The 23999-nt window shown below is 57.1% G+C and overlaps 1 protein-coding gene across 2 annotated transcripts in view; it reads right to left on the reverse strand.

Annotated features, from left to right (window-relative positions):
• Positions 1–23760, reverse strand: part of OLFM1 (olfactomedin 1) — a 35764-nt gene extending 12004 nt beyond the window's left edge. The window contains exons 1-4 of one of the 2 annotated variants that reach the window (XM_089913951.1): positions 23266–23760; positions 11413–11562; positions 6535–6690; positions 3658–3877 (exon numbers count right to left, since the gene is read on the reverse strand). In XM_089913951.1, the coding sequence (XP_089770077.1) occupies positions 3658–3877; positions 6535–6690; positions 11413–11562; positions 23266–23331 (592 nt within the window). In that variant the 5' untranslated portion in view covers positions 23332–23760. Of the gene's footprint in view, positions 1–3657; positions 3878–6534; positions 6691–11412; positions 11563–13449; positions 13679–23265 lie in introns of those variants that run through there. The other variant, XM_022578298.2, reaches the window with a different exon arrangement.
• Positions 23761–23999: the final 239 nt, after the last annotated feature.

Here is a 23999-nt window from a genome sequence, read left to right on the forward strand (position 1 = left end):
GGACACCTGCTTGCCTGCTGGGACCACTGAGGTCACTGCTGTGGGCGGCACCTGGACTCGGGTCCCCTCCCTCCTCGCTGTCCTAGTCGGTCCCCTGCAGACTGAGACACCCTAAACTTCCCTCTCAATCCTGAGTGTAAATCCGCATGGGCTAACTTTATCCACCGTCCTTGGGAGCAGCTCACTCACCCGGCTCCATCCCGGCCTCTGGGGAGGAGGTAAGGGCCCCTCTCTCTGTCTCCTCGACCTTCCCTACAGAGGCCTTTAGCACCGGAGAACCAGGACGGTCCAGCTGGGGGAAGCCCTGAAGTCAGCCAGTTCCCCTCCTTTTACAGACAGGACTGAGGCCTGACACTAACGGGCATGTGACATGCCCGGGACACGTGCATGAGGACCAACGACGTCCTGTGTCGGATCTTAAGTCTCTGCCTTTGGCTGGTCTAGCGCTGGGGCACCTGATTCCACAGGCTGTCCACGGAGTGGCAGTAAAAGCTCGGGGGACGGGGTCGCCGGGCAGCTCTGCCTCTCCCTTGCCTTGCCCGGGAACCAGAGGAACTGCAGGGGAGCCGTGGGGACCCGCCTCCCTTCCGGATGATGCCCGAGAGGTGCTGAGCCCAAGGTCCAGTTCCAGAAATCAGACTTTCAGATTCACGTTCTGGCTGGGAACGTGAGGAACACATTAGGAAAAACACACAATGCCACCAAGAGAGGGATTTAAAATGGAAACAGAAGACCAATGGAACCTGCAGTCCTTGTTTTTTTTTTTTCCCTGTGTATGGAATTGTCAGCAACAACAATTTGAAGAGAATAGAGACCTAATTAAGAGCACTTTGGGGAAACTGCAGGGAGACCCTCTTCCCCATCATTACACCAGGAAGGTAACCGAGATGCTGTTCACCAGAGCAAAAGGAACCTACAGTCAGACTTCAGACCCAGGAGACAAGAGGCGGAGGTGGCGGGGGGCCGGGGGTGGGCGGGGGAGGCCGAGGAAGGAACTGCCGACCTCTGAGACACTGCATCTTCAGAAGTCCTAACCGCCCAGGACAGCATCAGTGCTGGCTTCCCCTGTTCTCTGCTCACCGGCAACCTCCCGGCAAAGAAACAGGCTGCTAAGATGGCAGCTATTTGCAAGGCTAAGATAAAGACTAAAATTAGCAGCTACAGGATATTCGTTGGGTCTTTAAGTTACCGAGCTTGAATGAAAACCTAGGAAGTGGGAGAAGCAACAGCAGCTATATCTACGCATTACCTGTTGTCTGTCTACCTACCTACCTACTGACTTACCTACTTACCTATTATCTGTTGTCTATCTATCTACCTACCTACCTATTATCTGTTTACCTACCTACTAACCTACTTATCTACCATCTGTCTGTCTAACTACCTACTGACCTACCTACCTACCTATCGGTCTAGCTGTCTCTTTACCTAGCAATCATGTCTAGCTATCGGGTACTACGTACCCACCTGCCTACGTGTCCTATCACCACCTACTCTATGCTGGGCACGGTGCGCAGCCCGTGACGTGAATGGTGTCTGTGGACTCACACAGTGACCCCAGGGCACAGGGACTCCTACGCCTTCAACTTATAGACGAAGAGGCGGCTGAAATGCAAAGTGGTCGGTGCCTTGGTTGAGCCACGGGGCCATTGAGTGGCACTTACCACTTTAGGACACTGCCTCCCCCAGATGGGGGTTCTCAGTTTGGTGTTCACCCACATCACCCACCCGAGTGCTGGTGAAAGACGGACCCCCACCCACCTGCCCGAAGACTCAGCAGGTCCATCTACAGGTCAAGGTCTTTGTGAGCGCAGAAGTGACTGCACTCAGTGGTGGAGAACAGGGCTCCGGGGGCCTCTTCATCCTCTCTCCTTATTTCAGCAGCCCAAGGGGAACCATGTGAAAGCCCCAAGATCCCAAGCCCTAAAGTGAATTCACCCAGCTTCTAAAAATAGGCCGAGTTCGGGCACGAAGGCTGCTCGTCTGGGAAGGGCAGAGTCCTCCCGGAAAGACCCTTAGCTTCTCGTCAGTTGTAACTTTGCCCCCTCTGAATTTCCACTTGGCTCCTTCATCCGTTAATCGGAAAATGTGAAGGTTTAATCTTGGTTTCCCACTGGTTTCTACACGGTCTGTCTACCGGGGAATAAAAATGCTACTGTGGAGAAATAAGTAACAAAGAAACCCCCAGGGGCCAAGAGCCCTCAGGGGGAGCGTTGGAGGGTCTGGAGAGAGGTGACGGGAGCTTAGGGTAGAGGGAGCTTTATGGGTAGAAACCCAAAGACAGTGCCCACCAGAAGTATTCATGTAGTCCCATAACCACTGATAAGCCTGATAAGCAGTAGCATTTCAAACATTCCCGCTGACTCCTGAATGCTGAAATGGGAAGAGCTGGTAGAGACCGTCCAGCCCAGACCCCCTCCCCGGGACTGTCCCAGGTCACCCAGTCCCGGACACACCAGGACATGGGTGCCATGAAGCACATCTGAAAAAACGCAGCAGATAATCCCTCATGTGATGCAAGTGTACAGATCACAACGGATTCGTCCTAATGCTCCGAACATCGCTCACTGCCCTCTCCCGGACTGGGGAGCTTTACTAGGGCACCTAGAACGGCATTAAAAATAAACTAGATGTGGGAACCTGTTCAAACAAAAAGGTTGGCTGACTCGACCTCCTTGCCCTTTGAACGTTCTCTCTCTCCCACTTAATAGCAATGGGGATTTTTTTTTAAAGTATTTGTTCTTTTGGGATGTTTTAAGTTTAAAATAAGGCATTTGTAGCGTGTGTGGGGTGGGGGATGAAAAGGGAATCAAGTGAAAACATCAGATAAAACCTAAAGGGAACTTTTTCATAAAGCAGAATTACCCTTTATAAAAGCTACCCTAAGTTACTCTAAAAAGTAAACCTTATGAAAATGAACAACCTCTGTGTTAGAGAACAGTGGGTGGAAGGGCCAGCCAGTCTTTCCTAAGAAAACCTGAAAATGGAATTGGGATTTAAAACGTGCTATTTAAAAGTGGACTCACGCTGACGCCGTTAAGATTTGCTAAAGCAAAATTAACACGAAAGTTGATAAGGCGAGTGGGTATCAACCACAGATAAGATTCCGAAGGAGCCCAGGGGCCGCTGGCTCCAGTCCCACCCCTTCCAGGCACCAGGAGGGACTCCCTGGCTTGTTGCGAATGGCAAGTCTTCCACTGTGATGTGATGGATTTTTCTGCATGATTCAGTATCTCAGGGAGCTCCATCAGCCCTCGTTCGCAAGCTGGAGGGAATCTTAAGATGTACGTTTCCCATTCTATGAAAACCTGTGTCTTAAAAAGTTACCCAATACACACGCGCGTGCACGCACACACACACACACACACACACACGTTCTTCAGATGGTAGGTAACATCTAACATCATTTTTCCAGATGTGCAGCTCGATGGGCTCTGTGAGCTGGCCTCTACACAGGATTGGACAAGGCCCTAGGACAGGTGGTGCCTACTTCCCTCGACTATCTGTCAAGGTAGCCCTACCCAGGAGCCCTGATCCAGCCATGGCTCCCTGACGCCAGGCGGGCGCTGTCCACTTCAGCACCACTCCCTAAGCCTGAGCGAGCTGAGTGGGGAGGTGGGCGGCGCGGTGCCCCGCCCCGCAGGGTTCTGGGCCTACCTAGTTTTTGCATGCATGCACGGAGCCTTTCTTCAAGATTGGACACTCTGCTCTGAAGTTCATCGTAGTCATAGGCGCCAATTTCTTCTTGCAGCTCGTTAAGCACTGACGTCAGATTCTGGACCTCCTCTTTAAACTGCAATACCAATTTGGCATCGGCCTTGTACTCTTCCAACACAGGTATCAAAGGCCTAAGTTCATCCATTTTCGCTTTTATCGCCTGCAAGGTTAAAATAAGCTGGGTTCAGTGCGATGCGTGCAAAAACTTGTAACACCCTGCCTTGGCCTGGCTTCTCCCTAGGTGAGGGAAAAGGTCCACACTCCCGCTTTATTTATAGATTGATTTATTCTGGTCCACAGGAGTTAGAAGAGCATATTAAACAGTCTTCAGAACACCAACATATTTGGGAAAGGTCTTTATTGTCAGTTTAGAATGCAACATCTGAAGGTTACATGCTTTAAGTCACATACACAAAGTTTCTTTTTTTTGTTTTTTTTTTTTCAGAAAATGCATTGACAAGGGTTCAGACTATTCATGAAATGCATCTACAGTCGCATGCAAAAGAGATCCTGGTTGTATTCAAGGTTCCTTAGGGGTATGGTGCTAAGTAACGGGAAATAATAGTAAAAATGCAGGGTGCAAAAAAGCTCTCTGGCCCTCTGTCATGGTTACATGGGAGTGGACTGCTTCTTCAGTCACTGCAGCATTGAAAAAACTCTTTTAAGTTAGCCCTGCAAGCAAGAAAATGAAAACTGTTGAAGAACTAGCTTACTAGCCTGCCTTAACCAGATAGCCATTAACAGACAAATAACTTCACGGTCACTTAAAAAGAAAAATCACACTTCAAGGCTAGAGTCAGTCCAGACAAACTGCTTTAACAGCTATGTAGATGCCCTCACAGCAATTTCTGCCGAAAGTGTTTAAGGCAATTAAAGTGTGGTCAAAGGCAAGGGCTACTTTTCTTCCCTCAGAGCCATAGTGCCCCAGATTTGGGAAGTGGGACAGAGTGCTTGCAAAGAGCCCACAGGTGCTGAAGACACCCTTAGGGGAATGAGAGGCTACCCCAGAGAAGGGAGTGCTGGCCTTACAAGGAGAGACACAAGCTCTCTGGGGTCGGGCAGGCCAAAATCTCTTGCCGAGATACTTCCTGATGACATGTCTGAAGTAAGGACACGTCCACCTGCGATAGGCTCATTTCTCCTCAACAGGATCAACCTGCTGTTATTTTATTTATAATATAGGTTTATAACTTCATTAGCTTGCCATCTCATCTATATAACGTATTGCTTTTAAAAGCGAACTAGTTCTTGCTGCATGCCGGGAGCATACATCAAAGGACAACATTAGCATAGAAAGGGCAGTCCAGCGGGGCTGTGTGATTTGACCCATTCATTTACATCTGAGCTAGGTTTCTAGTTAACATGCATGTGTACCTCAATTAAGGGGCATATAATTTCTCAATTTAACCACGCTGAAGCTGAGTAAACTCTAGGTGTATATATACATATTTGTACATCTGTGTATATAAATTTAGGTCAAACCAACTCCAGCTTTAGTGTCCAGAGTTACATGGAGAAAAGGAACACATACTGGGAAGTGAGAAAGATGTTGGCATCTCTCTTCCTTCCCTGCAAATCTACAGTGAGCCTTGTCACAGCTAAATTAGGTCAGATGTGAAGAGCTGCCCTGAGTGATCCCTGCTCAGAAATGGCTGTAATCAATTAAGCTAATCCTTGGCTAACGTGGCTCACCTGGAGCAGCTGTTGAGTCGGGAAGGACCAGTCACGTGCCTTCCCGGCTAATCTGCAGCTCGGCTGGAGAAGCTGGGACCTGGGCCCTGGCCTCAGAAGCTAATAGGTGTGAAAACCGCACCTCAACTCTGCCCCTTTCAAGGTGAGTTTTGCCAAACCAGGGTGAGGGCAGGTGGCCTCTCTGTTTCCAAGGAGTGCTGCCCTTTGCAAGGAAAAGAGCATCCTTGCTGGGTTCCTTCCTGGCCTCAAATTGCTATTCTGGAGGGAGAGTGGGAGCATGAAGGGGAATCATGCAGTCTCAGAGGAGGGGGAGGGGGAGGGGAAGGGGAGGGGAGGGGGAGGGGAGGGAGAGGAGGAGGGGAGGGAGAGGAGGAGGGGAGGGAGAGGAGGAGGGGAGGGAGAGGAGGAGGGGAGGGAGAGGAGGAGGGGAGGGAGAGGAGGAGGGGAGGGAGGAGGGAGGGGAGGGAGGAGGGAGGGGAGGGAGAGGGGAAGAGGAGGGGGAGGGGGAGGGGGAGGGGGAGGGGAGGGAGGGGGAGGGGGAGGGGAGGGAGGGGGAGGGGGAGGGGAGGGAGGGGGAGGGGGAGGGGAGGGAGGGGGAGGGGAGGGAGAGGGGGAGGGGAGGGAGAGGGGGAGGGGAGGGAGAGGGGGAGGGGAGGGAGAGGGGGAGGGCAGGGAAGAGGGGGAGGGGAGGGAGAGGGGGAGGGCAGGGAAGAGGGGGAGGGGAGGGAGAGGGGGAGGGGAGGGGGAGGGGAGGGGAGGGGGAGGGGAGGGGGAGGGGAGGGGGAGGGGAGGGGAGGGAGGGGGAGGGGAGGGGAGGGAGGGGGAGGGGAGGGGAGGGGAGGGAGGGGGAGGGGAGGGGAGGGAGGGGGAGGGGAGGGGAGGGGAGGGAGGGGAGGGAGGGGAGGGGAGGGGGAGGGGAGGGGAGGGGAGGGAGGGGAGGGAGGGGAGGGGAGGGGGGAGGGGAGGGGAGGGGAGGGGAGGAGGGGAGGGGAGGGGAGGAGGGGAGGGGAGGGGAGGAGGGGAGGGGAGGGGAGGGGAGGAGGGGAGGGGAGGGGAGGAGGGGGAGGGGGAGGGAGAGGAAGAGGAGGGGGAGGGGGAGGAGGAGAGGAGGCGCAGCACACATACCTTGAACTGCCTGGCCAGGTGTTGCTTATGACTCTCCTCCACCTGTTTGAACTTGGACTCCAGTCCTTTCATTTGGCTCTCCATCTTCTCCACGTACTGCAAGTCCCTCTGAGTCCGCCTGTCCAGGACCTCTATGGATTGAGACATGTTTTGCACCTGTCAAAAAGGCAACAGATTCAAGGACGGAGCTGCGGCAGGTGCCTGCAGACCTCATTTGCCTCCTAACGAACGACAGTGGCCTTTTCCACATGGCCAGCCCACTGTGAGCCAGAAGCGGCTCGTGCGTGACTTACTAGTTAATCACCAGCAGCAGGGATTGTTATGACCAAGAACCCCCCAAACAGAGCAAATTGGTTCGGTCAACATTTCTTCTGCCATCTTCCAGGACGTGTTCTTACAACCAGGGGTGCAGGGACCTCTGGTTCCCTGTTGGTCATAGCTCCAGGCATATGGCTTTGGGTGATTTTTTCTTCTTTTTTTGGGGTGCGTGGGCAGGGGATTGTTTCTAGTCTCTTTATTCTGCAGGATGAAATCAGTCAGGCAGGCATAAACACCAACAAAGATGAACAGCATAGCTGGGCTTCCCCCATTTCCAGGCGCAGACCTCTTTCCCCCTAAATCTCACTGGGTGTCTCGCTCAGAGGGCTGATTGCATAAGCACAGTGCTCGGGAAGCAGGGGACTGGGCTCCCAGATTCTGCATCTTGCACGTCATCCGTCACATCCCACAGTATCATAGGTAGGTGACTGTTCTGAAAACATGTACATTCAGAACAGAGATTCAGGAATCAATCACCCAGCAAATGAAGAATCTCTGTTCTACACCTTTACAGGCAGATCTGAATTGAGTCTAGCCTCAAGATGAAACTTTAATATTCAACAGGGTTCCAGAGAGCTTCAAAGAAAAACAGTTTTAGTGCAGCCACCTGCCAGTGCATTTTATTTTCAGGAAACTGGCTTGCGCTTCTGTGCCAATGCATTTGGGGTAGCAGGGAGGTGGAAGAGGCTCAGGGTGGCCAAAGTGCTGTTTGGGTCATTTTCTCAGAATCGAATCCAATTACCAGTGGGAAGATACCTCCATAACCGCAAATCTTCATTTCTGTTTTCTTTTTTGCTGAATTTGCAAATACCCTCCCTTTTTTGGAACTAAATCATTTGGGTATGAGGCTTAGCTTTGCCTGGTCAGTAAAAGAAGAGAGGATAGTGTGGTTTGCACTTCTTAAGGTATGTCCTTCACCCCCCGCAAATAAAATAAATGAGAAAGAGAAACCCAAAGGAGGAAAAACTGATACCACTCAGCTCAGCGCTTAAAACTGCCTGGGATTCTATGGCTTGTTATTTGAAAGTAATGCACACGTATTCAGTTTAAAAATTCAGGTTTGTAAAATACAGTATGTGGGTGACTCTGACTCGCTCTGATCCTTTCTGTTTCGATGTTTTAGGGGAAACTGAAATATACTTGCTCTGTTACCTCAGGTCTTCCTGTCCCCCTCAACAGTTTGTTCTGTCACTTTGAATAACTGAGGACTTCTTTTGAGAAAAGCTGTATTTCCCTTTATCCTTCCAGGCCCAGCTCAAATGCCACCTCCTCCAGGGAGGCTTCCCTGATGAGCCAAGCCAGAAGTGGCCGCACACCACTTGGAAACACCATCACCTTGTTGGCACCATGCCTGCATGGCAGTGACCCACACCCCTGTCTCAACTGCCTTGCTGGACAACGGGGGGAAGTGGACAGGCCTCATTGCAAGCGCAAGGCCCAGCACCTAATGCACAGCCGTAGGGCGGGAGGAAGGAACAAAAATGACAGCTCCAGTCAAGACCCCTCCTCCTCCTCCTCCTCCTAGGGGGATTCTTGATGGACAGCAAAACCCACAAGGCTGCCGCTAAAACCTGCCGAGCAGACGCTGCGGGACCCTCGCGGGCTTCAGCCTGGTTCTTCTGCTGGGGCCACACACAGCCCTCTGGGCTGTTCAGCTGCCAGAGAAGGATGCTTTTAACACATTTAAAAGTTTTTAAATTAAATTTAGAAAACATATTTTCAAGATGCTAAGTCACTCAGTCGCTTTAATACGCCCCTCCTATAGTCCTTCCCAGGCTGGATGAGCACCTCCCTCTCCGGCTGACCAGAAAGCAGGTAATCAAGCCCCAGGCGGCCATCACACTCCTGCATCTTCTCTGAGCTCCCGGTCTAGAGGCCCCGCCTCTGGGCGCGTCCATTCTCTTACCTGTAGGATGTGTCCCTGAGAAGCCAACTGAGGAGTTCAAGGTCACACAGCTACCAAAGGCACAATCCCCCACCTCGCCCAAGGTGGCTTCAGGTGCTGAGGGCAGCAGCAACCTGCCCACGCAGCTGGCCTGGAGGCGAGCACTGATCGCTAATACTTATGGGACGTTTTCTACGTTCCAGGCACCGCTGAGCCCACTGCGTTATGGATCTCATCCGATCCTTACAAAACTCTGGGAGGTGGGCGCTATTTCAAGTCTCATTTGACACAGAAGGAGACCAAAGGCTCAGAGAAGTTAAGTGCCTTGGCTACTGTCACACAGCAGACAGCCACCATGCAAAGCCCGGACCGACTCCAGAGCCCACACTTTGAAGCTCTGGGCCATAAGCTTCTTCAAAGAGAACAGAGCCTGAGGCCCCTGCCCGCCCTTTGCCATGGGTCCTCAGCCCTAACGCGGGGTGAGGGCCTGGCTTTCACGAGACACTGGTGCTAGGTTCCTCTCAAGACCGCAGGCCAGTTCAAAGCAGCACCTCTGGGCTTGGGACTGAAGGCTCCACCTTTGGAAGCTCCTCACGTGGGTTTGAACAGGATGCCAGGCTGGAGACACAGGCACAGCTGGGACCACAGGCCCACGGACAGAACAGATGCTCAGATGGTGCCCACCGAGAAGGAAAGAGGAGAAGGAGGCTGGGGAAGGAGTGAGGGACGTACAGCCCTGCCCTTCTCACACAGCAGCCAGGCCCTCTATACAACAAACGGCTTCTGCCCCGAGAAGTGGCGGCAGCACAGTGCCCACGAGGGTGTAAAAGCGGGCTTTAAATGTTTAAGCAGTAACGCTGTGGTATACACAGGCAGGAAGGAGGCCTCCAAGGCCTGTGTTCCCAGGGGCTCACAGAGCTTTCTGGAACTGACCACGGCCTCCCAAGGGCTTGAGGGGCCACCCCCCAGCCACCCGAGGCCCCTCTGAGCTCCACCTCCCTCCTCTGCAATAATGAATAATTAAAGGCCCAATTAGGCTTCGGTCTAGTCTGGTGTCAATGAATGTTTGTGGAACCTGTTACATACATTTTTCTTTAATTCTTTTAAAGTGATTTACTGGGGTGACCAAAGACGGCAGCACAAAAACACACAGGTCCTCAGAGGGGAGCCAGGCGGCAGCTGCCCCAAGCCCTCCTCCTGCCCGGGCCCCGTCCATACAGCAGGGCCGCGACAGCCTCAGGGACGCCCCTCCCTCCCCACTGACTTCAAGAAAGGGACCTGCTTTGCCAGAACCCGTGTGAGGGTCTGTGCATGAGCCGGGCTTGAACCGAACTAGACAGACTCCGCCGGCTGCCAGGCCTCCCTCCGGGGTGGTGGCTCTCCTCCCAGCACAGGCCCCCCAGCGCTCCTCAGCTGATGGAGAAGTCTCGGCTTTACTGAGGGGGTGTGTGTGTGTGTGTGTGTGTGTGTGTGTGTGTGAGTGTGTGTATGCACATGCAAATTTGTGTGTGGTGTATGTGTGTCTAAGTGAGCGTTTACGTGTAACATGTGTGGTGTGTAAGGTGTGTGTGTACGTGTGAGGTGTGTGTGGTCTCTGTGTATCTGTTCAGTTATATGTGGTGTTTGTACATGTGTTGTGTGGTGTGTGTACGTGTGAGGTGTGTGTGTGGCCTGCGTGTATCTGTTCAGTTATATGTGCTATGTGTGATGTGTGTGTCGCGTGTGCGTACGTGAGCATGTGTGTGTGGCGTGGGAGGTGTGACCCCTCTCCCGCAGGGCGTGAAGGGGCCTGATGTGAAACGCACCCTCTCCCTGGGGAGGGCGGTGAGTGGAGTACTAGGGCCGCCGTTTCTCCTTCTCCCCTCAGTAGCTCCCAGGACAACCGGCGCTCAGGTTACCTGAGACCCCAGGGTTCCCAAGCGGAATGTTCCAGGCAGCGGGTTGCCAAGATCCATGGGGAGCGCCAGCCTCTGTGGGGGGCAGAGGTCGCGGGCCAGGTGGGAGGCCGGCCCCGGGTTTGAGAGCCAACCCGGCTTCCTGCTCACTGGCTGTTTGCCTTGGGAGAGTCAGCCCACCTGCCTGGACCCAGATTTCCACTTCTTAAAACGGGGTGAAAACCTCGCCACCTTCACCTGGCTCTTGTGAAGATCAAGTGAAATAACGGATTCAAACCGCAAGTGCTGTGCCCAGGTGGGTCACAAAGGTGACGATTTAATCTGCTTTTGCACCGGGAAGGCAGCCATGGGCGTGAACGCCTGGCCTGGCTGTCACCGGGTCCAACCACTCAGCAGCAGGGGGCAAAGATGCCACCCAGCGGCCCTGCTTCTGGGCTCCGAGGGAGCTCTCCCAGGTTCTGCTGGGCAACAGCTCTGAGCCCTCTGGACCGCAGGCTGTGGGCGTGACCCAGAGACGGCGCTGTGGGAGAGGAGCCCCAACTGCTCCCTCGCTAAAGCCCACGTGGCTCCCAGTGGAGCTTTTCGCCTCCTCCTGGGCAGCCCTGGGGGAGTCTCAGTTCCTCCCTCCCTCCCTCCCTCCATCCATCCGTTTCATTCATTCACCAGTATTCCCAGTGGGCCATGCCAGGGAAGAGTGAGGTCTTGGAGCTGGGACGGACCTTGCTGCTAGCGTGGGCACACAAATGCACACACACGCGCACACACCCTGCACAGACTCACCTTCTCCAGTAGCTGCCTCAGCTGTTTCGTGCGGGCATCCCGTGAACACATGGTCTGCTGGGGGGCGACCACCGTGCAGATGCACCTGCCCTCACTGTCCTGGGCAGAGCTGTACACCTGCCAGCTCTCCTCAGGGTTGGTGGGCAGCACCTGGAGAGCATGTGGGGCGAGGGAGAGGGAGGGAGAAAGGTGAGACCAGAAAGCAGCGCACCGGGATGACCGTCCACGTCCAGCCCCTGGGAAAGGGCAGAAAGAAGTGGTCCAAAGACATGTGCCGATCGTGGGGAGGTAAAAACAGGGAGGAACACAGACGGTCTCCCATCAGGATCCCCAGGGCTGGAAGGGAGTCAAACAGGCATGACTCTTTAAAACATTTTTTTTAATTCAAGGGATTTTTAAATTTAGGGGATGTTTGGAGTTTTGGCATCTGACCCAACTGATAGGCTAGGTGGAGGGGAGGGGGGACCGGAGACTGCATGCTGGTTGACTCACAACGGCACGTAACTGAGAAATAGGATCTCCTCCCGTAAGGTGAGCATGGGAGGCTGGCGCAGCCTCTCTCTGCTGCTCCCTGGTACTGGAGAAGCAGAACCAGTGGTACTAGCCGGGATCCAGCAGCCTCTTAGCCCAGAGCTGCGATGACCCCGAGCCCCAGCAGTGTTCCTACTGGCGGTCTGGTGAAGGCTGCCCGCAAAGATGCTGGGCTTCAACTCTGCACAGGCTGCCACCCACTAGCCATTGGGCAGATGTCACCAAGTTGCTGGTGACATGTTGGGCAGGGGTCACACCCAACCTCAAACCTGAGGTGTGCCCAAGGACGGTCACGAAACCAGAGCTGCACATGGCTGCTGACATGGTGACATGGCTGGTGTCACCTTGCAACCCAGCTCAGGTGGTCCCGCCCATGTACACGGGGCAGACAGACACCACTGTCCGAAAACACCCCGGGTACAGACCCTGCAGCCTGCCCGGTGGCCTCAGGTAGTCACCTCCCTGCTATCTTTAGCGTTGGTATGGGGAGAAGTTGGGTGGAGGGAATCCACAGTAGATACATTTCATTTGATTCATTTCCAACCCCAGGATCTCAGGACCCAGAGGTAGGAACAAAGTCATCAGGAAGAAAATGCCGCCTGCAGTTCTCGAAAGAGCAGGTGAGGTGAACGGATGACCATCTTACAAGGGGTCGCCAGGAGACCTCCTCCCCGAGCACTGCGCCCTTGACAGCCCAGAGGGAGCGCGAGAGGGAGCCGCGTGTCCTTCACCTCTCCTTTCGGCTTAGAGGGGGCGAGCCTGAGGCGCGCCCCTTCCTCCGCCGGCCCCGCCAGCGGCCGTTCCCCGGTGGCTCCGGCTCAGCCTCCGCTCCCGCCACCACCTAAGTCAGTCCAGTCCAGAGGCGGCCCTGGCCGCTCACCCCCTCCCCCAACGCATCGCGCGGAAGGCAAGGGGCGAGCCCCGCAGCTGTGGCTCCCCGGGCCCCGCCCGGCCCCTCTACACCCTCCGCCGGCGGGGACCTTATGGATCTCCGCATGGGGATGGGGAGAGAAAGACGCCTTGGGACTTTGAGGGCAAGAGCTCGGAGCCCGCCCGCCCGGGCCCCACTCCGGCCGGTCCAGTCCGGCTTTTGCAAAGTGGGGCGGGCTCAGTTCCCAGCCCCGGCTGGACCCAGCCAGACTGGGGTCCACCGCGTCTCCACCCCTTACTTGCTGAGTGACCTTGGACAAGTCCCCAAGACCCCTGCTTCAGTTCCCTAACCTTATCAACAAGAGACTTATTAGTTGAACGAGGACTCCAAGCCTCTGAGTCCCTGGGCAGGCTCCCCGGCCCCGCGAGGGGACCGGGCAGAGGCAGCAAGCGCCACACAGAGGGGACCGCGGTCGGAGGAGTGGCCGAGACTGGGGTGTGGGGAGCAGGGTGGCCCCCGCGCGTGCCCTTGCCCCTGCGCCCGGCTCCCCCGCGCGGCGCCCTCCCGCCCGGGGCTGGGGACCGGGAGGGAGCGGGCGAGGAGGCCCCGCCAGGGCGGGCGGCGGGCGCACTTACGCCGGTGCTGCGGTCGAGCGTCCCGCCGCTGGCCGCCGAGAGCTTGGTGGTGTTGAGGCCCACCAGCGAGGGCAGCGTCTGGGACATCCAGTTGGTGATCATGGCCATGGTGCTGAGCACAACCCCGATCTTGAGCAGCGGCACCGACATCGCGCCTGGAATGCCTCCTGCGCCCGCGCCGCGCCGGCGCCGGCTCCGCGCCCCGGGCAGCCTTCAGGCGGCGGGCTCCGCGGCGGGCAGGGGCGCCCGGCCGTGTCCCCGCGCCCCCTCGGCCCGCCGCCGCCCGCCCGCCGCCGCCGTCGCCGCCGCCCCGCGAGCCCCGGCCATGGCCGCGCCGCCCCGGGCGCCCGGGAGAGTGACCGCCCCGCCGCTGCCCACCGTCCTCTGCCACCCGCCCGCCGCCGGGAAGAGCCGCCGGCTCGGGCTCTGAGCGCCGCGCGGGCTGCGCGCGGGGGCCGCGGCCGGGAGGCGGGGACACGTCCGGGCGGCGGCCGACGCAATCTGCCCAGGAAATGGGTGGATTTTTCCTCTCCACTCCGGCTCCCCGCCGCCCCCTGGCTGCTGGCAGCGAGGCCTGCAGAGCCCCGTCACCAAGGAGTAGGGAGGGGGTGGCCCGGGAGGAAAGACAGACCACCCCCTCCCAAGTCGTCAAAATCCGCCCGCGCAGACGGCGGCGTCCCTAGCGCATGGGCTGGCCGCTGCCCTTCCACCCTCAAGGTCGCCGGCCAGCGAGCCCCAGGCAACCCCCTGAGACCCACCCCATCCATGCCCAAGGCCTCCGCCCCGCTGCCGGGGACTTGCTTGGCGGTGGCTCCAGGCTTCCTCCAGCCCGGCAGCCCCCTGAAACCCAGCCAGGAGGGCGAACTCTTGGCGGGCTCCGAAAGCAGCCCCTGGTGGGGGGTCTCCAGCCCCAGTGCTGGGGGAGGGCGCTAGGGGAAAGGCCCTTCTGGGAGCCCGGGACAGCCAGGAGCCCTAAGGCCTTTTCTGGCAGCTGTGGCGCTGCCCAGTGTGGGCTCCTGGGTCCAGGTGGGCATGCAGCAGGGGTGCAGAAGCTGGGTGTGGGTTTGGGGCTCAGGCCTCCGCGCAGGGTTGCTAAAGCGGCCCCACCCGTGGTGAGTGTGGTGCAGGTGCAGCCCTGGTCAGGGGCCTGGGGTCTGTGGCTGGGGGGCGGGGGGGTGTCCTCACTGGCTCTCCGGGTGTGTGTGGGGTCCTGATGCCCAGGGAGAGGGGCAGGGCAGGCTGGCACAAGTCCCCAGCCCTCGGCAGCATGGGTGTCAGGACACATGTAAGTCTCCTTGGAAGCACAGGCCTGACTGGGTCAAACATCTTAATAGTGCTTTAGAATTTGCAGAAGGCTTGTAACAGGAGATGAAAGGCACTTCCTCTAGGCCTCCCATTAAGCTTTCCTCTGCTGCGTCCCCCTATGTAGCAGGGACTCAGTTACAGCCAGGATGGTCCTGGCCTGAGCACTGGTGTGAGACCCATGAGCTGAAGGGGCTCCTTTGGTTTGTTATCCTGGTTAATGCACGTATCTGTGGCAGCCTCTGTGTTGGAAGCAGCAAATTTCACCAGTTGGGGAAGGGCGCCATCTCCCAGCTCCAGCGGGTACTGCAGGCTCTGCTCCGCGACCGCGGTGCTCTGAGTCCCGCCAGCTGGGTCTGGGGGTGGGGGCAGCAGTCCCCCACTCTCTGCCTTTCTCCTTCAATGAACGTTTAACACCGATTTAGGGCCGCAAGCTGTGCCGACCCAAATCACTCACACCCGCTTCCCACTGCAGAAGGACATGGACCACTTATTTTGTTGGAACAACTTCAAATCCAATCCAATCCAATCTCCAAAACCTCACGCCGTCCATTGCGGAAGCTGCAGGTATTTACTTATCACCTACTATGTGCAAGATGTGGGGTGCAGTGTGCTGCAAACCCTAGATCAAAACCACGACACGAGGTACAGCCTGCTGTAAACCCCAGGACAGAAGCAACAGCAACGCGATAGATCAGACTCCGGGCATGGTGCGTGAATGAAAACTTCCCTACAACCAACCGAGCACGTGCATTGCCAAGAGAAGCATCTCGGAGTGGACACTCCGTGTACAGACTCTGGGGCCAGACAGCCTGGGTTTGAGCCCTGGTTCTGCCCCTTACTGGTTGTGAGACCCTGGCCGAGGTAATTAGCCCTTCTGTGCCTTGGTTTCCCCATCTGTAAAACGGGTTTAATAATAGCAGGATGTGTAAGGATTCAGTGAGTCAGTGCAGGAGCAGACACGGCAGCCAGTAGGGGTGCCCATCCTCGCCATCCCCGCTTTGCAGAAGACCAGAGGTGCTCCGAGGGGACGCTCAGCTGAGCGACTGGTGCGAGAGCCTGTGACAGAGCTGGGATTCAATGCCCCTGGACACCTCTGCCCCCTCTCCAAAGAGCTGCTTTTGGCTAACGACCACCCACAAGAGATGCTGTTGATACAGACATACAAATGCGGAAGAGGTATTCCTGGACGTGAAAACAGCTCCCAACACCCAGAGCTATGTTCTAGGAAGGTGAGCTCCAATCAAAGCCGATACAGAGAATTCAAATAAACCTCTCCTGATCCTGAAGAACTTCTGATCTGATTTCATGGCAGTGATGTCCCGCGGGATTTACAATGGGTACTCTAAATTAGAAGAGTGCCAGCCTGGCTGGGTTGTTCAGGGGAGGAAATGAAATCCAGGTCATTTACACCCATGAAGCCAAGTCCTGCTCCAAAGACCTGCTGGAGTCTAGACCACCCAAGGGTTGAGGAATGCCTTCAGCTCCCCTGGCCCGGGACTCTCCCAGACTCTCCAGGGGACAGGCAATTACGGCCAGCCTGGAGATCTGAAACCCCCTTATCGTATTTCTCCTGAGCCTGCAGTCCTGATAGGGAGCCTAAAAGGGTATTATGGCATCCCCTGAGGCATGGCTGAGAAGCAGTCTTTTGAAAAGATTTGGGTTATTCACACTGGGCTTGCCAAACGTGGGCTGCACCTTGGAATTCCTACAGCTCCCTGGGAACTAAGCTGACCCCAGGAGGTCAAAGCATGGAGAGGGATGGGAGAAAAAGCTGACTCACACCCCCACCCCCATGCCTTTACATCCTAGTCAGAATTGAATAGATGCACTGTTTTCGCCCCTCCCACCCACCAGCTGACTGCCCGAGGCCCACCCTGGCCTCCTCCCACACCCTCTGCTCCCGCTCTAGAAAGTTCCATGCTCCTTTCATAAATGTTGCCTCAGACTGTCACATCCAGACAATGGGAGGGAGGCCACAGCCCCACCTTGTCTTAGTTGCCCCAACAGAAATGGGGTCCAGTTCGGGAGAGGCACTTTGAAGGACAGGGACAGGAGAGTTCAGCGGGCACCTGCCCTCCGGGCTGAACGCGTGGCTCCTGGGGCCCCACAAACATTACCATTTCCTATTTTCTGGGTAAGGGAACTCATCATAACTAGTGGAGGATGGTCTGGTTTCTACTGAGTAAGTAATTGATCTTGACATGAATTAGAAGGTGGTGTCATTATAAAAACATCTAAGAGTCAGCTCTGGGGTCCAGCTGCGTTAGGGTTAGGAAACACCCCAGAATGTAACACTTGCTCAGAGCAGAGGACTTGGTGCTGCCGGATTTTAGAGGCTTCCACACGTGGCCACTCCCCGGAGCACACACTCCGCCCTCAACACATCACCAGCATCTCAGACCAGCGAGGACCCTCTGCCTGTGGACCCCAGACGTGGCCTCAGAAACCTCAGCCCCTCTACCAACGGTTGGTGTTGACTCTGGAGCAATCCCTCGAGTTGCTTATGGGGTGACTCAACCAATGCCCTCTCCCCAGAGGCCACGCACCACTGATTCCACCTGTGCAGAGTCACCTTGATAAGATTTGGGGGCTGGACTGCCTGGGTGGGGCACAGGCACCCACCCATCGGAGAGCAGAAGTGTTTACGATCCCGAGAGCTCTCCTTTGAGTCCCGCTATGCTGTCAGATTTACAAGCAGCATCCTGGAGTGATAAGTAAAGTTATTTGTAATATTTATGAATACGCCTCTGTTCTGTCTTTGACCCTCACACCCCCGAAGCACCACTTGAAGCAAGTGGGAGTGACTTTCCTTCCAGAGCCGCCCGTGAGAGCCATGTGCACCCTGGGGACATCTGTGCTGGGAGGTTTAAGCTCCTGGAGGGTGTCCTGTGTGTTCACTACACTGTTGCAAGGAACCGAACTGCCCTAGATGAGCGTCTCCAGGTGAGGGCTCCTGAAGAGGCAAAGCCTGGGGCTTCGGCATCTTCCACCCCTTCTCTCCGCTGGACTATTCAATCCACACTCTTCCCAGTCACTCGCCCTCTTACTGACCAACCGATTTTAAATGCCATCGAACCGTACCTCAGAGACACCCAGGCCAGGTCCCCACTGCCCAGACTAGAGCGAGGAGACGGGGAAGCCCATGTCTTCTAAACACCGCTCGAGAGTGAGGGAGCCACTGTTGCCCACTGTCACCTACGTGTTCGTCGTGGGACTTAACCTGGGTGCAGAAGAAGGGGAGACCCTTTGAGCAAGGAGGAGCCTTCTTCGCTGCGGCTGCCCCATAATTACAAATTACACCAAATGTAACAAACAGCGTAACCAGGACCGCAGGCGTGTGGGGCGATTTGGAGATTTAGATGTTACATCAGCTAAGAGGGTCTGTGTCTTTTTTCTTAATTCCTGGATCCCAGTCGTCAGGCAGATGCTGGGAGATTTGAGGGGTGTGGGGCTCCCTGCATGAACCTTTAGGCTGGAGAGAACCGAGGCGGGGCACCCAGTGCACCCTCGAAGGCGCCCTCCACCCCCTGGGGTGAAAGGGCTTGTCTGGTTCACCCAGCCTCAGTGGCAGGAAGCAGACCACCCCCAAGGGGTCTGAAACACCCACTCCCCCGCAGGCTCTTCCCTTTTGAAAAGCCAAGCTCCAAGTTCAGAGCAGGCCGAGCAACGGGCCACACAGTTAGAGACACGGCTCTCAAACCCTCTTCCAAAGGCCCTATGAGCTGCCGTGATGGCACCAGGTGCCCCCTTTCTTACTGGTTCTCAGTGGGGTTGAGCCGTTTCTCTACTTTTTATTCTTCTCTCTCCATCTTAACAAGAACATGAACTCGGGTGTCAGACAGACCGTGGAGCTGCATCTGGGGTCTGTCACCTACCTGCTGGGCCACTGGGCAGGTTACTGACCACCCGCGCCCCCCTCTGCCCCTTGAGCCTTGGTTTCCTCATTTCGAGACCGAGGACGACAACACAGGGTCACTGGGGCGGCTTCTACCCGACCCAGATTAAGCTCCTGGTGTGTGTGTGGGGGGGATGTCTGACACTTGATGACACTCCAAAAATATTAACCCTCGTGACTGGTTTTCTCCCCAGTGCTTTAAGCTCCTGGCCAGTTTCTGATATGTAATAATCTGAAAAAATGAAGAGATGTGGATTTTCCTGTTCCATTTTCTCCCCCCTTACCTGAGCCATGGGAATGACCTCACGGCTGCTGCTTCCGGCGGGGGAGAGCATCTACAGGGCACCTCTCAGAGCCGAGAAGCGGCTCCTGTCCCCAGCAGCACCAGTCACAGCTGGCGTGTGTCTGATTCAGTTTAGCCAGTAATTAGCTTTGGATTACTTTACATGGGATGTTAAGTATTGATTACAGGGCCCAATAACTTTAGTAATAAATACAACCCAAGGCAGAAAATTACCTTCCTTTTTAGTGCGGAGAGCTAAAGTGCGTGGGACAAGGGGCAGATTGCTTCCGGAGATGAAGCGGCCGCCTGGTGCTGAGGAGTTACAGCTCCCGCCCCCCCGCTGCTGGTACAGAGCCTTCTCCCTGGAAACGGGAGCAACTCTCTCGTGCGGGCTGTTTGCGTGTCTGGAGATGGTCTCTGGCCAGCCCCCGAGGCAGCGGCCAACCTCAGTGCAAAGACGGGATCAATCCCATGCATGCTGAACTAACTGGTTTAGGAAAAGACCCCCATGATCCTGAACCCCCCAACTCCCTGGACCACTGACACCCCAGCATCCAGGGCACACGTGGGCCTAAAATCTGGGGGACACGAGGGGCTGGGGCACATGAACAGGACGTCAGCGGGATCATTGGGCCAAAGTTTTGATTCAAGCAGGTGACAAAATTCATGCTTCCGTCTGAATGGACGGTTTTATTCTTGTTCAATTTGTTCAGGGTGATGGGTTGGGGTCTTCCACTCTGGCTGAATCTGAGGAGGAGCGAACAGATTTTCAGTGATGGGATTCTGAGGGGCTAACTCCACACCAGCCCCTCCGTGACACCTGCCTGTCCAGACACAGCACCCATCACCCACCCTCACCTGCCCGCCGCCGAGTCCACTCACATCTCTTCTCAGGTGCTGAGACCTGCACACAGCTAACCAAGCTCCAGAAGAGCCCACAGCAGTCGGCCCGTAAAGCCTGAGGTCACTCGACAGCCCCGGTGCCGCGGCGTCTGTGTGCAGCCCCGCTGCTGCCCACCTGTTCCTTCCCATCTTCCTGCCCCGGCTCACCCAGGTGCAACCTTGGACCCCGCGCAAATGGCACCCCTCCTCCAAAGCGTTCTCAGCTCCCTCCACTCTGACCCCAGAGTCCTCATGCCTCTTAAACAAATAGATATGGCAGAGCCTTAGGTCTCCCCACTAAGCACCATGGCCCGGGTGACAGACAGTTGCGCTCAGCATCGCTAGCCCAGCTTTGACCGAGTCAAGCCCGACCGGCTGGCGTCTGAGAGCTGCATGTGGCAGGAGAGGGGGACAGAACCATCTTCGAGCATCAGCTAGCTTCATCCTCCTTGTTTTAAAATGGTAGACGTTCAGGCTGAAGCTCAGAGCCTTTCTCATGGCAACCAGACAGTGGCTGGTGGGACGGGGAAGGGGAAGGGCAGCCGGGTCCAAGGTCATTGTCACAGAGCTGCCCACCCCTTTCATGCCATCACACACGGGGGATGACGTGCTTCTCTCAAGGGAAGGCGAGCTGGGCTGGGGTGGGCGGGGCTCAGGCAGCCCCAGCGCTGCCCCCCCCCCCAAGATGAGCGGTCAACTCCGAGGACACTTCTCAAGGAGCTTGAAACACCAGCCTTTTATTGAAAATCACAGAACAAGACCCAGTCAAGCATCTTTCCACCTGAGGACAGAGTTCATCTGGGCCCACAAACCTGGCGCGTAGTAGGCCGTCCATCACTAGTTGGCATTTGACTGAGTGGCTCATAAGCATGCTGTCGGGAGAACAGATGGCCCGGCCATGTGCTCTACACTCCCCCCCTCCCCCCGCCCGTCTGCCTGAATCCTTCGAGCAGCGCCTGTGAAGCGCAGGTAAAACCCATACGTTTCTGACTTGTTCCCATCTGGACGGGTCCTAATCCATAAACATGGTGGCCCTGGAACCTTGTGTCCACGTCCCTTGGAAGGGCCCTAAGACTGAGGGTGCCGCTGTGGGAGCAATTTACCTAAACTGGAAGAGGGAAAGGGTGGAGGGGAGACAGACACAGCTCAGTCACCGCTGCTCTGCTCGCCTTTTCCTGAAGCCCAGAGGTATTGTGCTCATCGCCCATGTAGGCAGCATTTCTCCTGACACCATGCAATGTGGCTTCCTCGGATCGAATTACTTCGGGATCAAGAAAGCAAGGTTCTTAGGTAGGGGTGTCCCCAAGGAGCTCTCAGATTATTCAGAGCAGCCCAGCCCTGGACCCACACCCACTCCCAATTCCAGTCCCTGCCTTAGAGGTGACTGGTAAAGGTGAGAGGCACCTGGCCTGACCCCGAAGAAGCCCACCTGGGCAGGACCGGGGTAGCCGGGATCCCTGGAGCTGGTGGCTGAGCCAGCCACTCTCTGACCCCTTCACAGATTTGAGCTGGCTGGAGAGATTTTCGCCAGGTGAGCCTTTGCTCCAAAATCCCACCACAATTAGGGATACTGGGCTCCCGATGGAAGATTCTGAAAGCACAGCCTCAGAGGCAGGCGCGGGGAGGGCAGGGCCTGCCTCCGGGCTGTGTTGAGGAAGGCATTTCCCTGAGAGATGCCACAGCTCAGCTTCAGAAAGAGGAGCCTTCCAAAGAAAACATCGTTTGCCTTCCTGGCCCCTGGAGGGCCTGGGCTCGGGGAGCTGACCAGGGTCCTGAACGGGATGGTGTGGGTGCAGCCAGCGTGGGCAGGGGCGGGCCACATTCAGATGGCTGGCGCCGCCAGCGTGGACAGGCGGGAGCTCTCACCACCGAGACAAAGCTTCCAATTGAAGCTGAACCAAAAGTTTCTTCCAAGACCGGGGGATCTTTAAAAAGACTGAGAAGTGAACCTCTGGAGGGGGGCGGGGAACGAGGGCTCAGGGAGCCTGCAGGTGAGGGGGCCAGTAGGGCTTGGAGGGCCCAAGGGCAGCCACTTCCAGGGCCACCCAGACCAGCCATCTCTTTCCCGAGATGTCTAAGTAAGGCACACGCTGCCTGGCTCCATGTCTGTGGGGTGCGCGCTTGTGGAAGAGTGTGTGTGAGTGTGTGTGTGCACATGCATACATACGGTGTCCATTCACAGAGCACGAGTGTGCCCCTTGGACAGGCCTTCCCTGCAGCCAAGAAAACTTCACTCCCAGAGACCATGCAGAACCTCTCCAGGGGGCCTGGCTGGTTGTCTGCCTGGCACCAGCAGGGTCTCCGAGGTTAGGTGGGACAATAAACCCTTCCCATGCTGGGGCAGAGGCTGCACTTCCCGGGAGAGCTAGGGAGCCGGCAAGGGCTTCAAGGCAAAACGGGAAGCTTATTCCAGAGCCTTCTCTCCTGTGATCTACCTCTCACCCTCTCGTCTCTCCTTTGTTTCCTCTTTTATTCTGAGAGGGAGGGAGGCACGGAGGGAGAGAGGGAAGGAGGGTCGGGGCAGCTGCTCTTGGGGCCAAGGTGCTGGCAGCCCATCCACTTCCTGGACTTGCAGCCTCTCCCAGCTCAGACCGTGGCACAGTGGCACCATCCAAAGGGCATTTTAATGTCACTCTGAGCAGCCTGGCTCCCGAAGCTGGCAGGCTCTTCCCAGCACCCTGGTGCCAAAGCAACACCTCCAGTCCGGCGCTCCCAGACAGCCCTTCTCCTCCCAGACGTGCCAGCTCCGAAACGCATTTTTAAAATGGAGAATACTAGCCGGAGACAGGCTCTCTAACAGTACATTGTTCAGGGATGGCGAGCCCACTTAAAATGCCCAGCGGTCCCCACACACGCTTGCCACTCACACTTCATGCCGCGAATGTGGCCACAACCGCCCCCCAACCCTCCACATGGAGCCCACAAAGCACCCCAGCCCCAGACACGCCGCCTGCCCTCCCCGGTCTGGTCTCCGCGGCACCATTCCCACCGCCAGCCCAGGGAGCCCCAAGGGCAGCATTATAGCCAATGCAGGATGCTCCAGAAGAGGGATGCAGGGGGTGGGAGTTAGGTCAGATCCACCTCTGAAAATGCCAGGGGCTTGGACATCCTGCCCTGTCTTCCTCCCAGGTGACAGTAGCAGCCAAATGGCGACCCCCACCCCCAATGCTGCCCTTTGAACTTCTCAGCAGGGAGTGGTCAGCCCGGGAGTCCAGGAGGGAGGGTTCAGGGCTGAGGGTCCTGGGGGACACGGCAGCACTCTCGGGTCAGCCTTCACCCCTTCCTCCACCCCAGGTGCGGCTGGCACTCTGGCCCTCTCCCCAAGCCCTTGGCTGGGCGCCCGGGCAGGGGTGCCGGGCCGCGCGGTAGCTGCTCCCCGACTTTGCCGGGCTCCCCGGGGCCGGGCGGGCGCCTCGCAGGCAGGGAGGAAAATGGCGTCGCATGCACGTACTTGAGTGAGTTCCGTGCCCATGAGGATGAGGAAGAGGAGGCTGAGGAGGTTCCGGGCCGGTCGCATGTCTCGCGAACACCTCCCACGTCCTGGCGTGCGGGGAGCCCTGGGCGGCCGGCGACTGCGTGGACGCGGACGCGCTCCCGGCTCTGCTGGCTCCGCGGCGGCGCCCGGCGGTGTCCCCGCGCCTTCAGCACCCGGAGCAGGCGGCGCGCGGGGTCTGCTGCGCGGAGCCTCTGCTCTGCATCTCGAGCGCGTCGAGCGGCTCCGCGGTCGCCCTGCTGGGCGTGCGGCGGCGGCGGCGGCGGGCGGCGGGCTGCGGGCGGGCCGCCCCTAGGCCCCTCCTCGGCCCCTCCTCCTAGCGGCCCCGTGCCCGCAAAGCTGGGGCGAGCAGCTGGGCGGCCCGGGTGCCAAAAGTTTGCTGGGGAAAGGTAGGGGCGGGGGGGGCGCAGAGGGCCCCGCGCGCCACGCTCACGCGCGGGAGTGGGGAGGGCGGCGGCGGGGAAGCAGACCGGGACAGGATGTGACATCAAAAAGGCGGGGGAAATTTAATCGGAGAGAAAACTCCACCCTGGCTGGCCGCGGCGGCGGCGGCGGCGCTCCAGGGCCCTGGCAGCTGGGATGGGGACGCAGGCGGACGGCGCTGGAGACCCGGGCCCCCCTGGACTCAACGAGTGGACGCGGAGTGGGGATGGGGAATGGCAGCTGCGGGAGGTGACCTTAGAGGCCACCCT

The sequence above is a fragment of the Delphinapterus leucas genome, chromosome 6, assembly GCF_059928025.1.
Source record: "Delphinapterus leucas isolate spDelLeu-1000000601 "Yukka" chromosome 6, BTC_Dleu_Yukka2, whole genome shotgun sequence".
Classification (NCBI taxonomy): domain Eukaryota; kingdom Metazoa; phylum Chordata; class Mammalia; order Artiodactyla; family Monodontidae; genus Delphinapterus; species Delphinapterus leucas.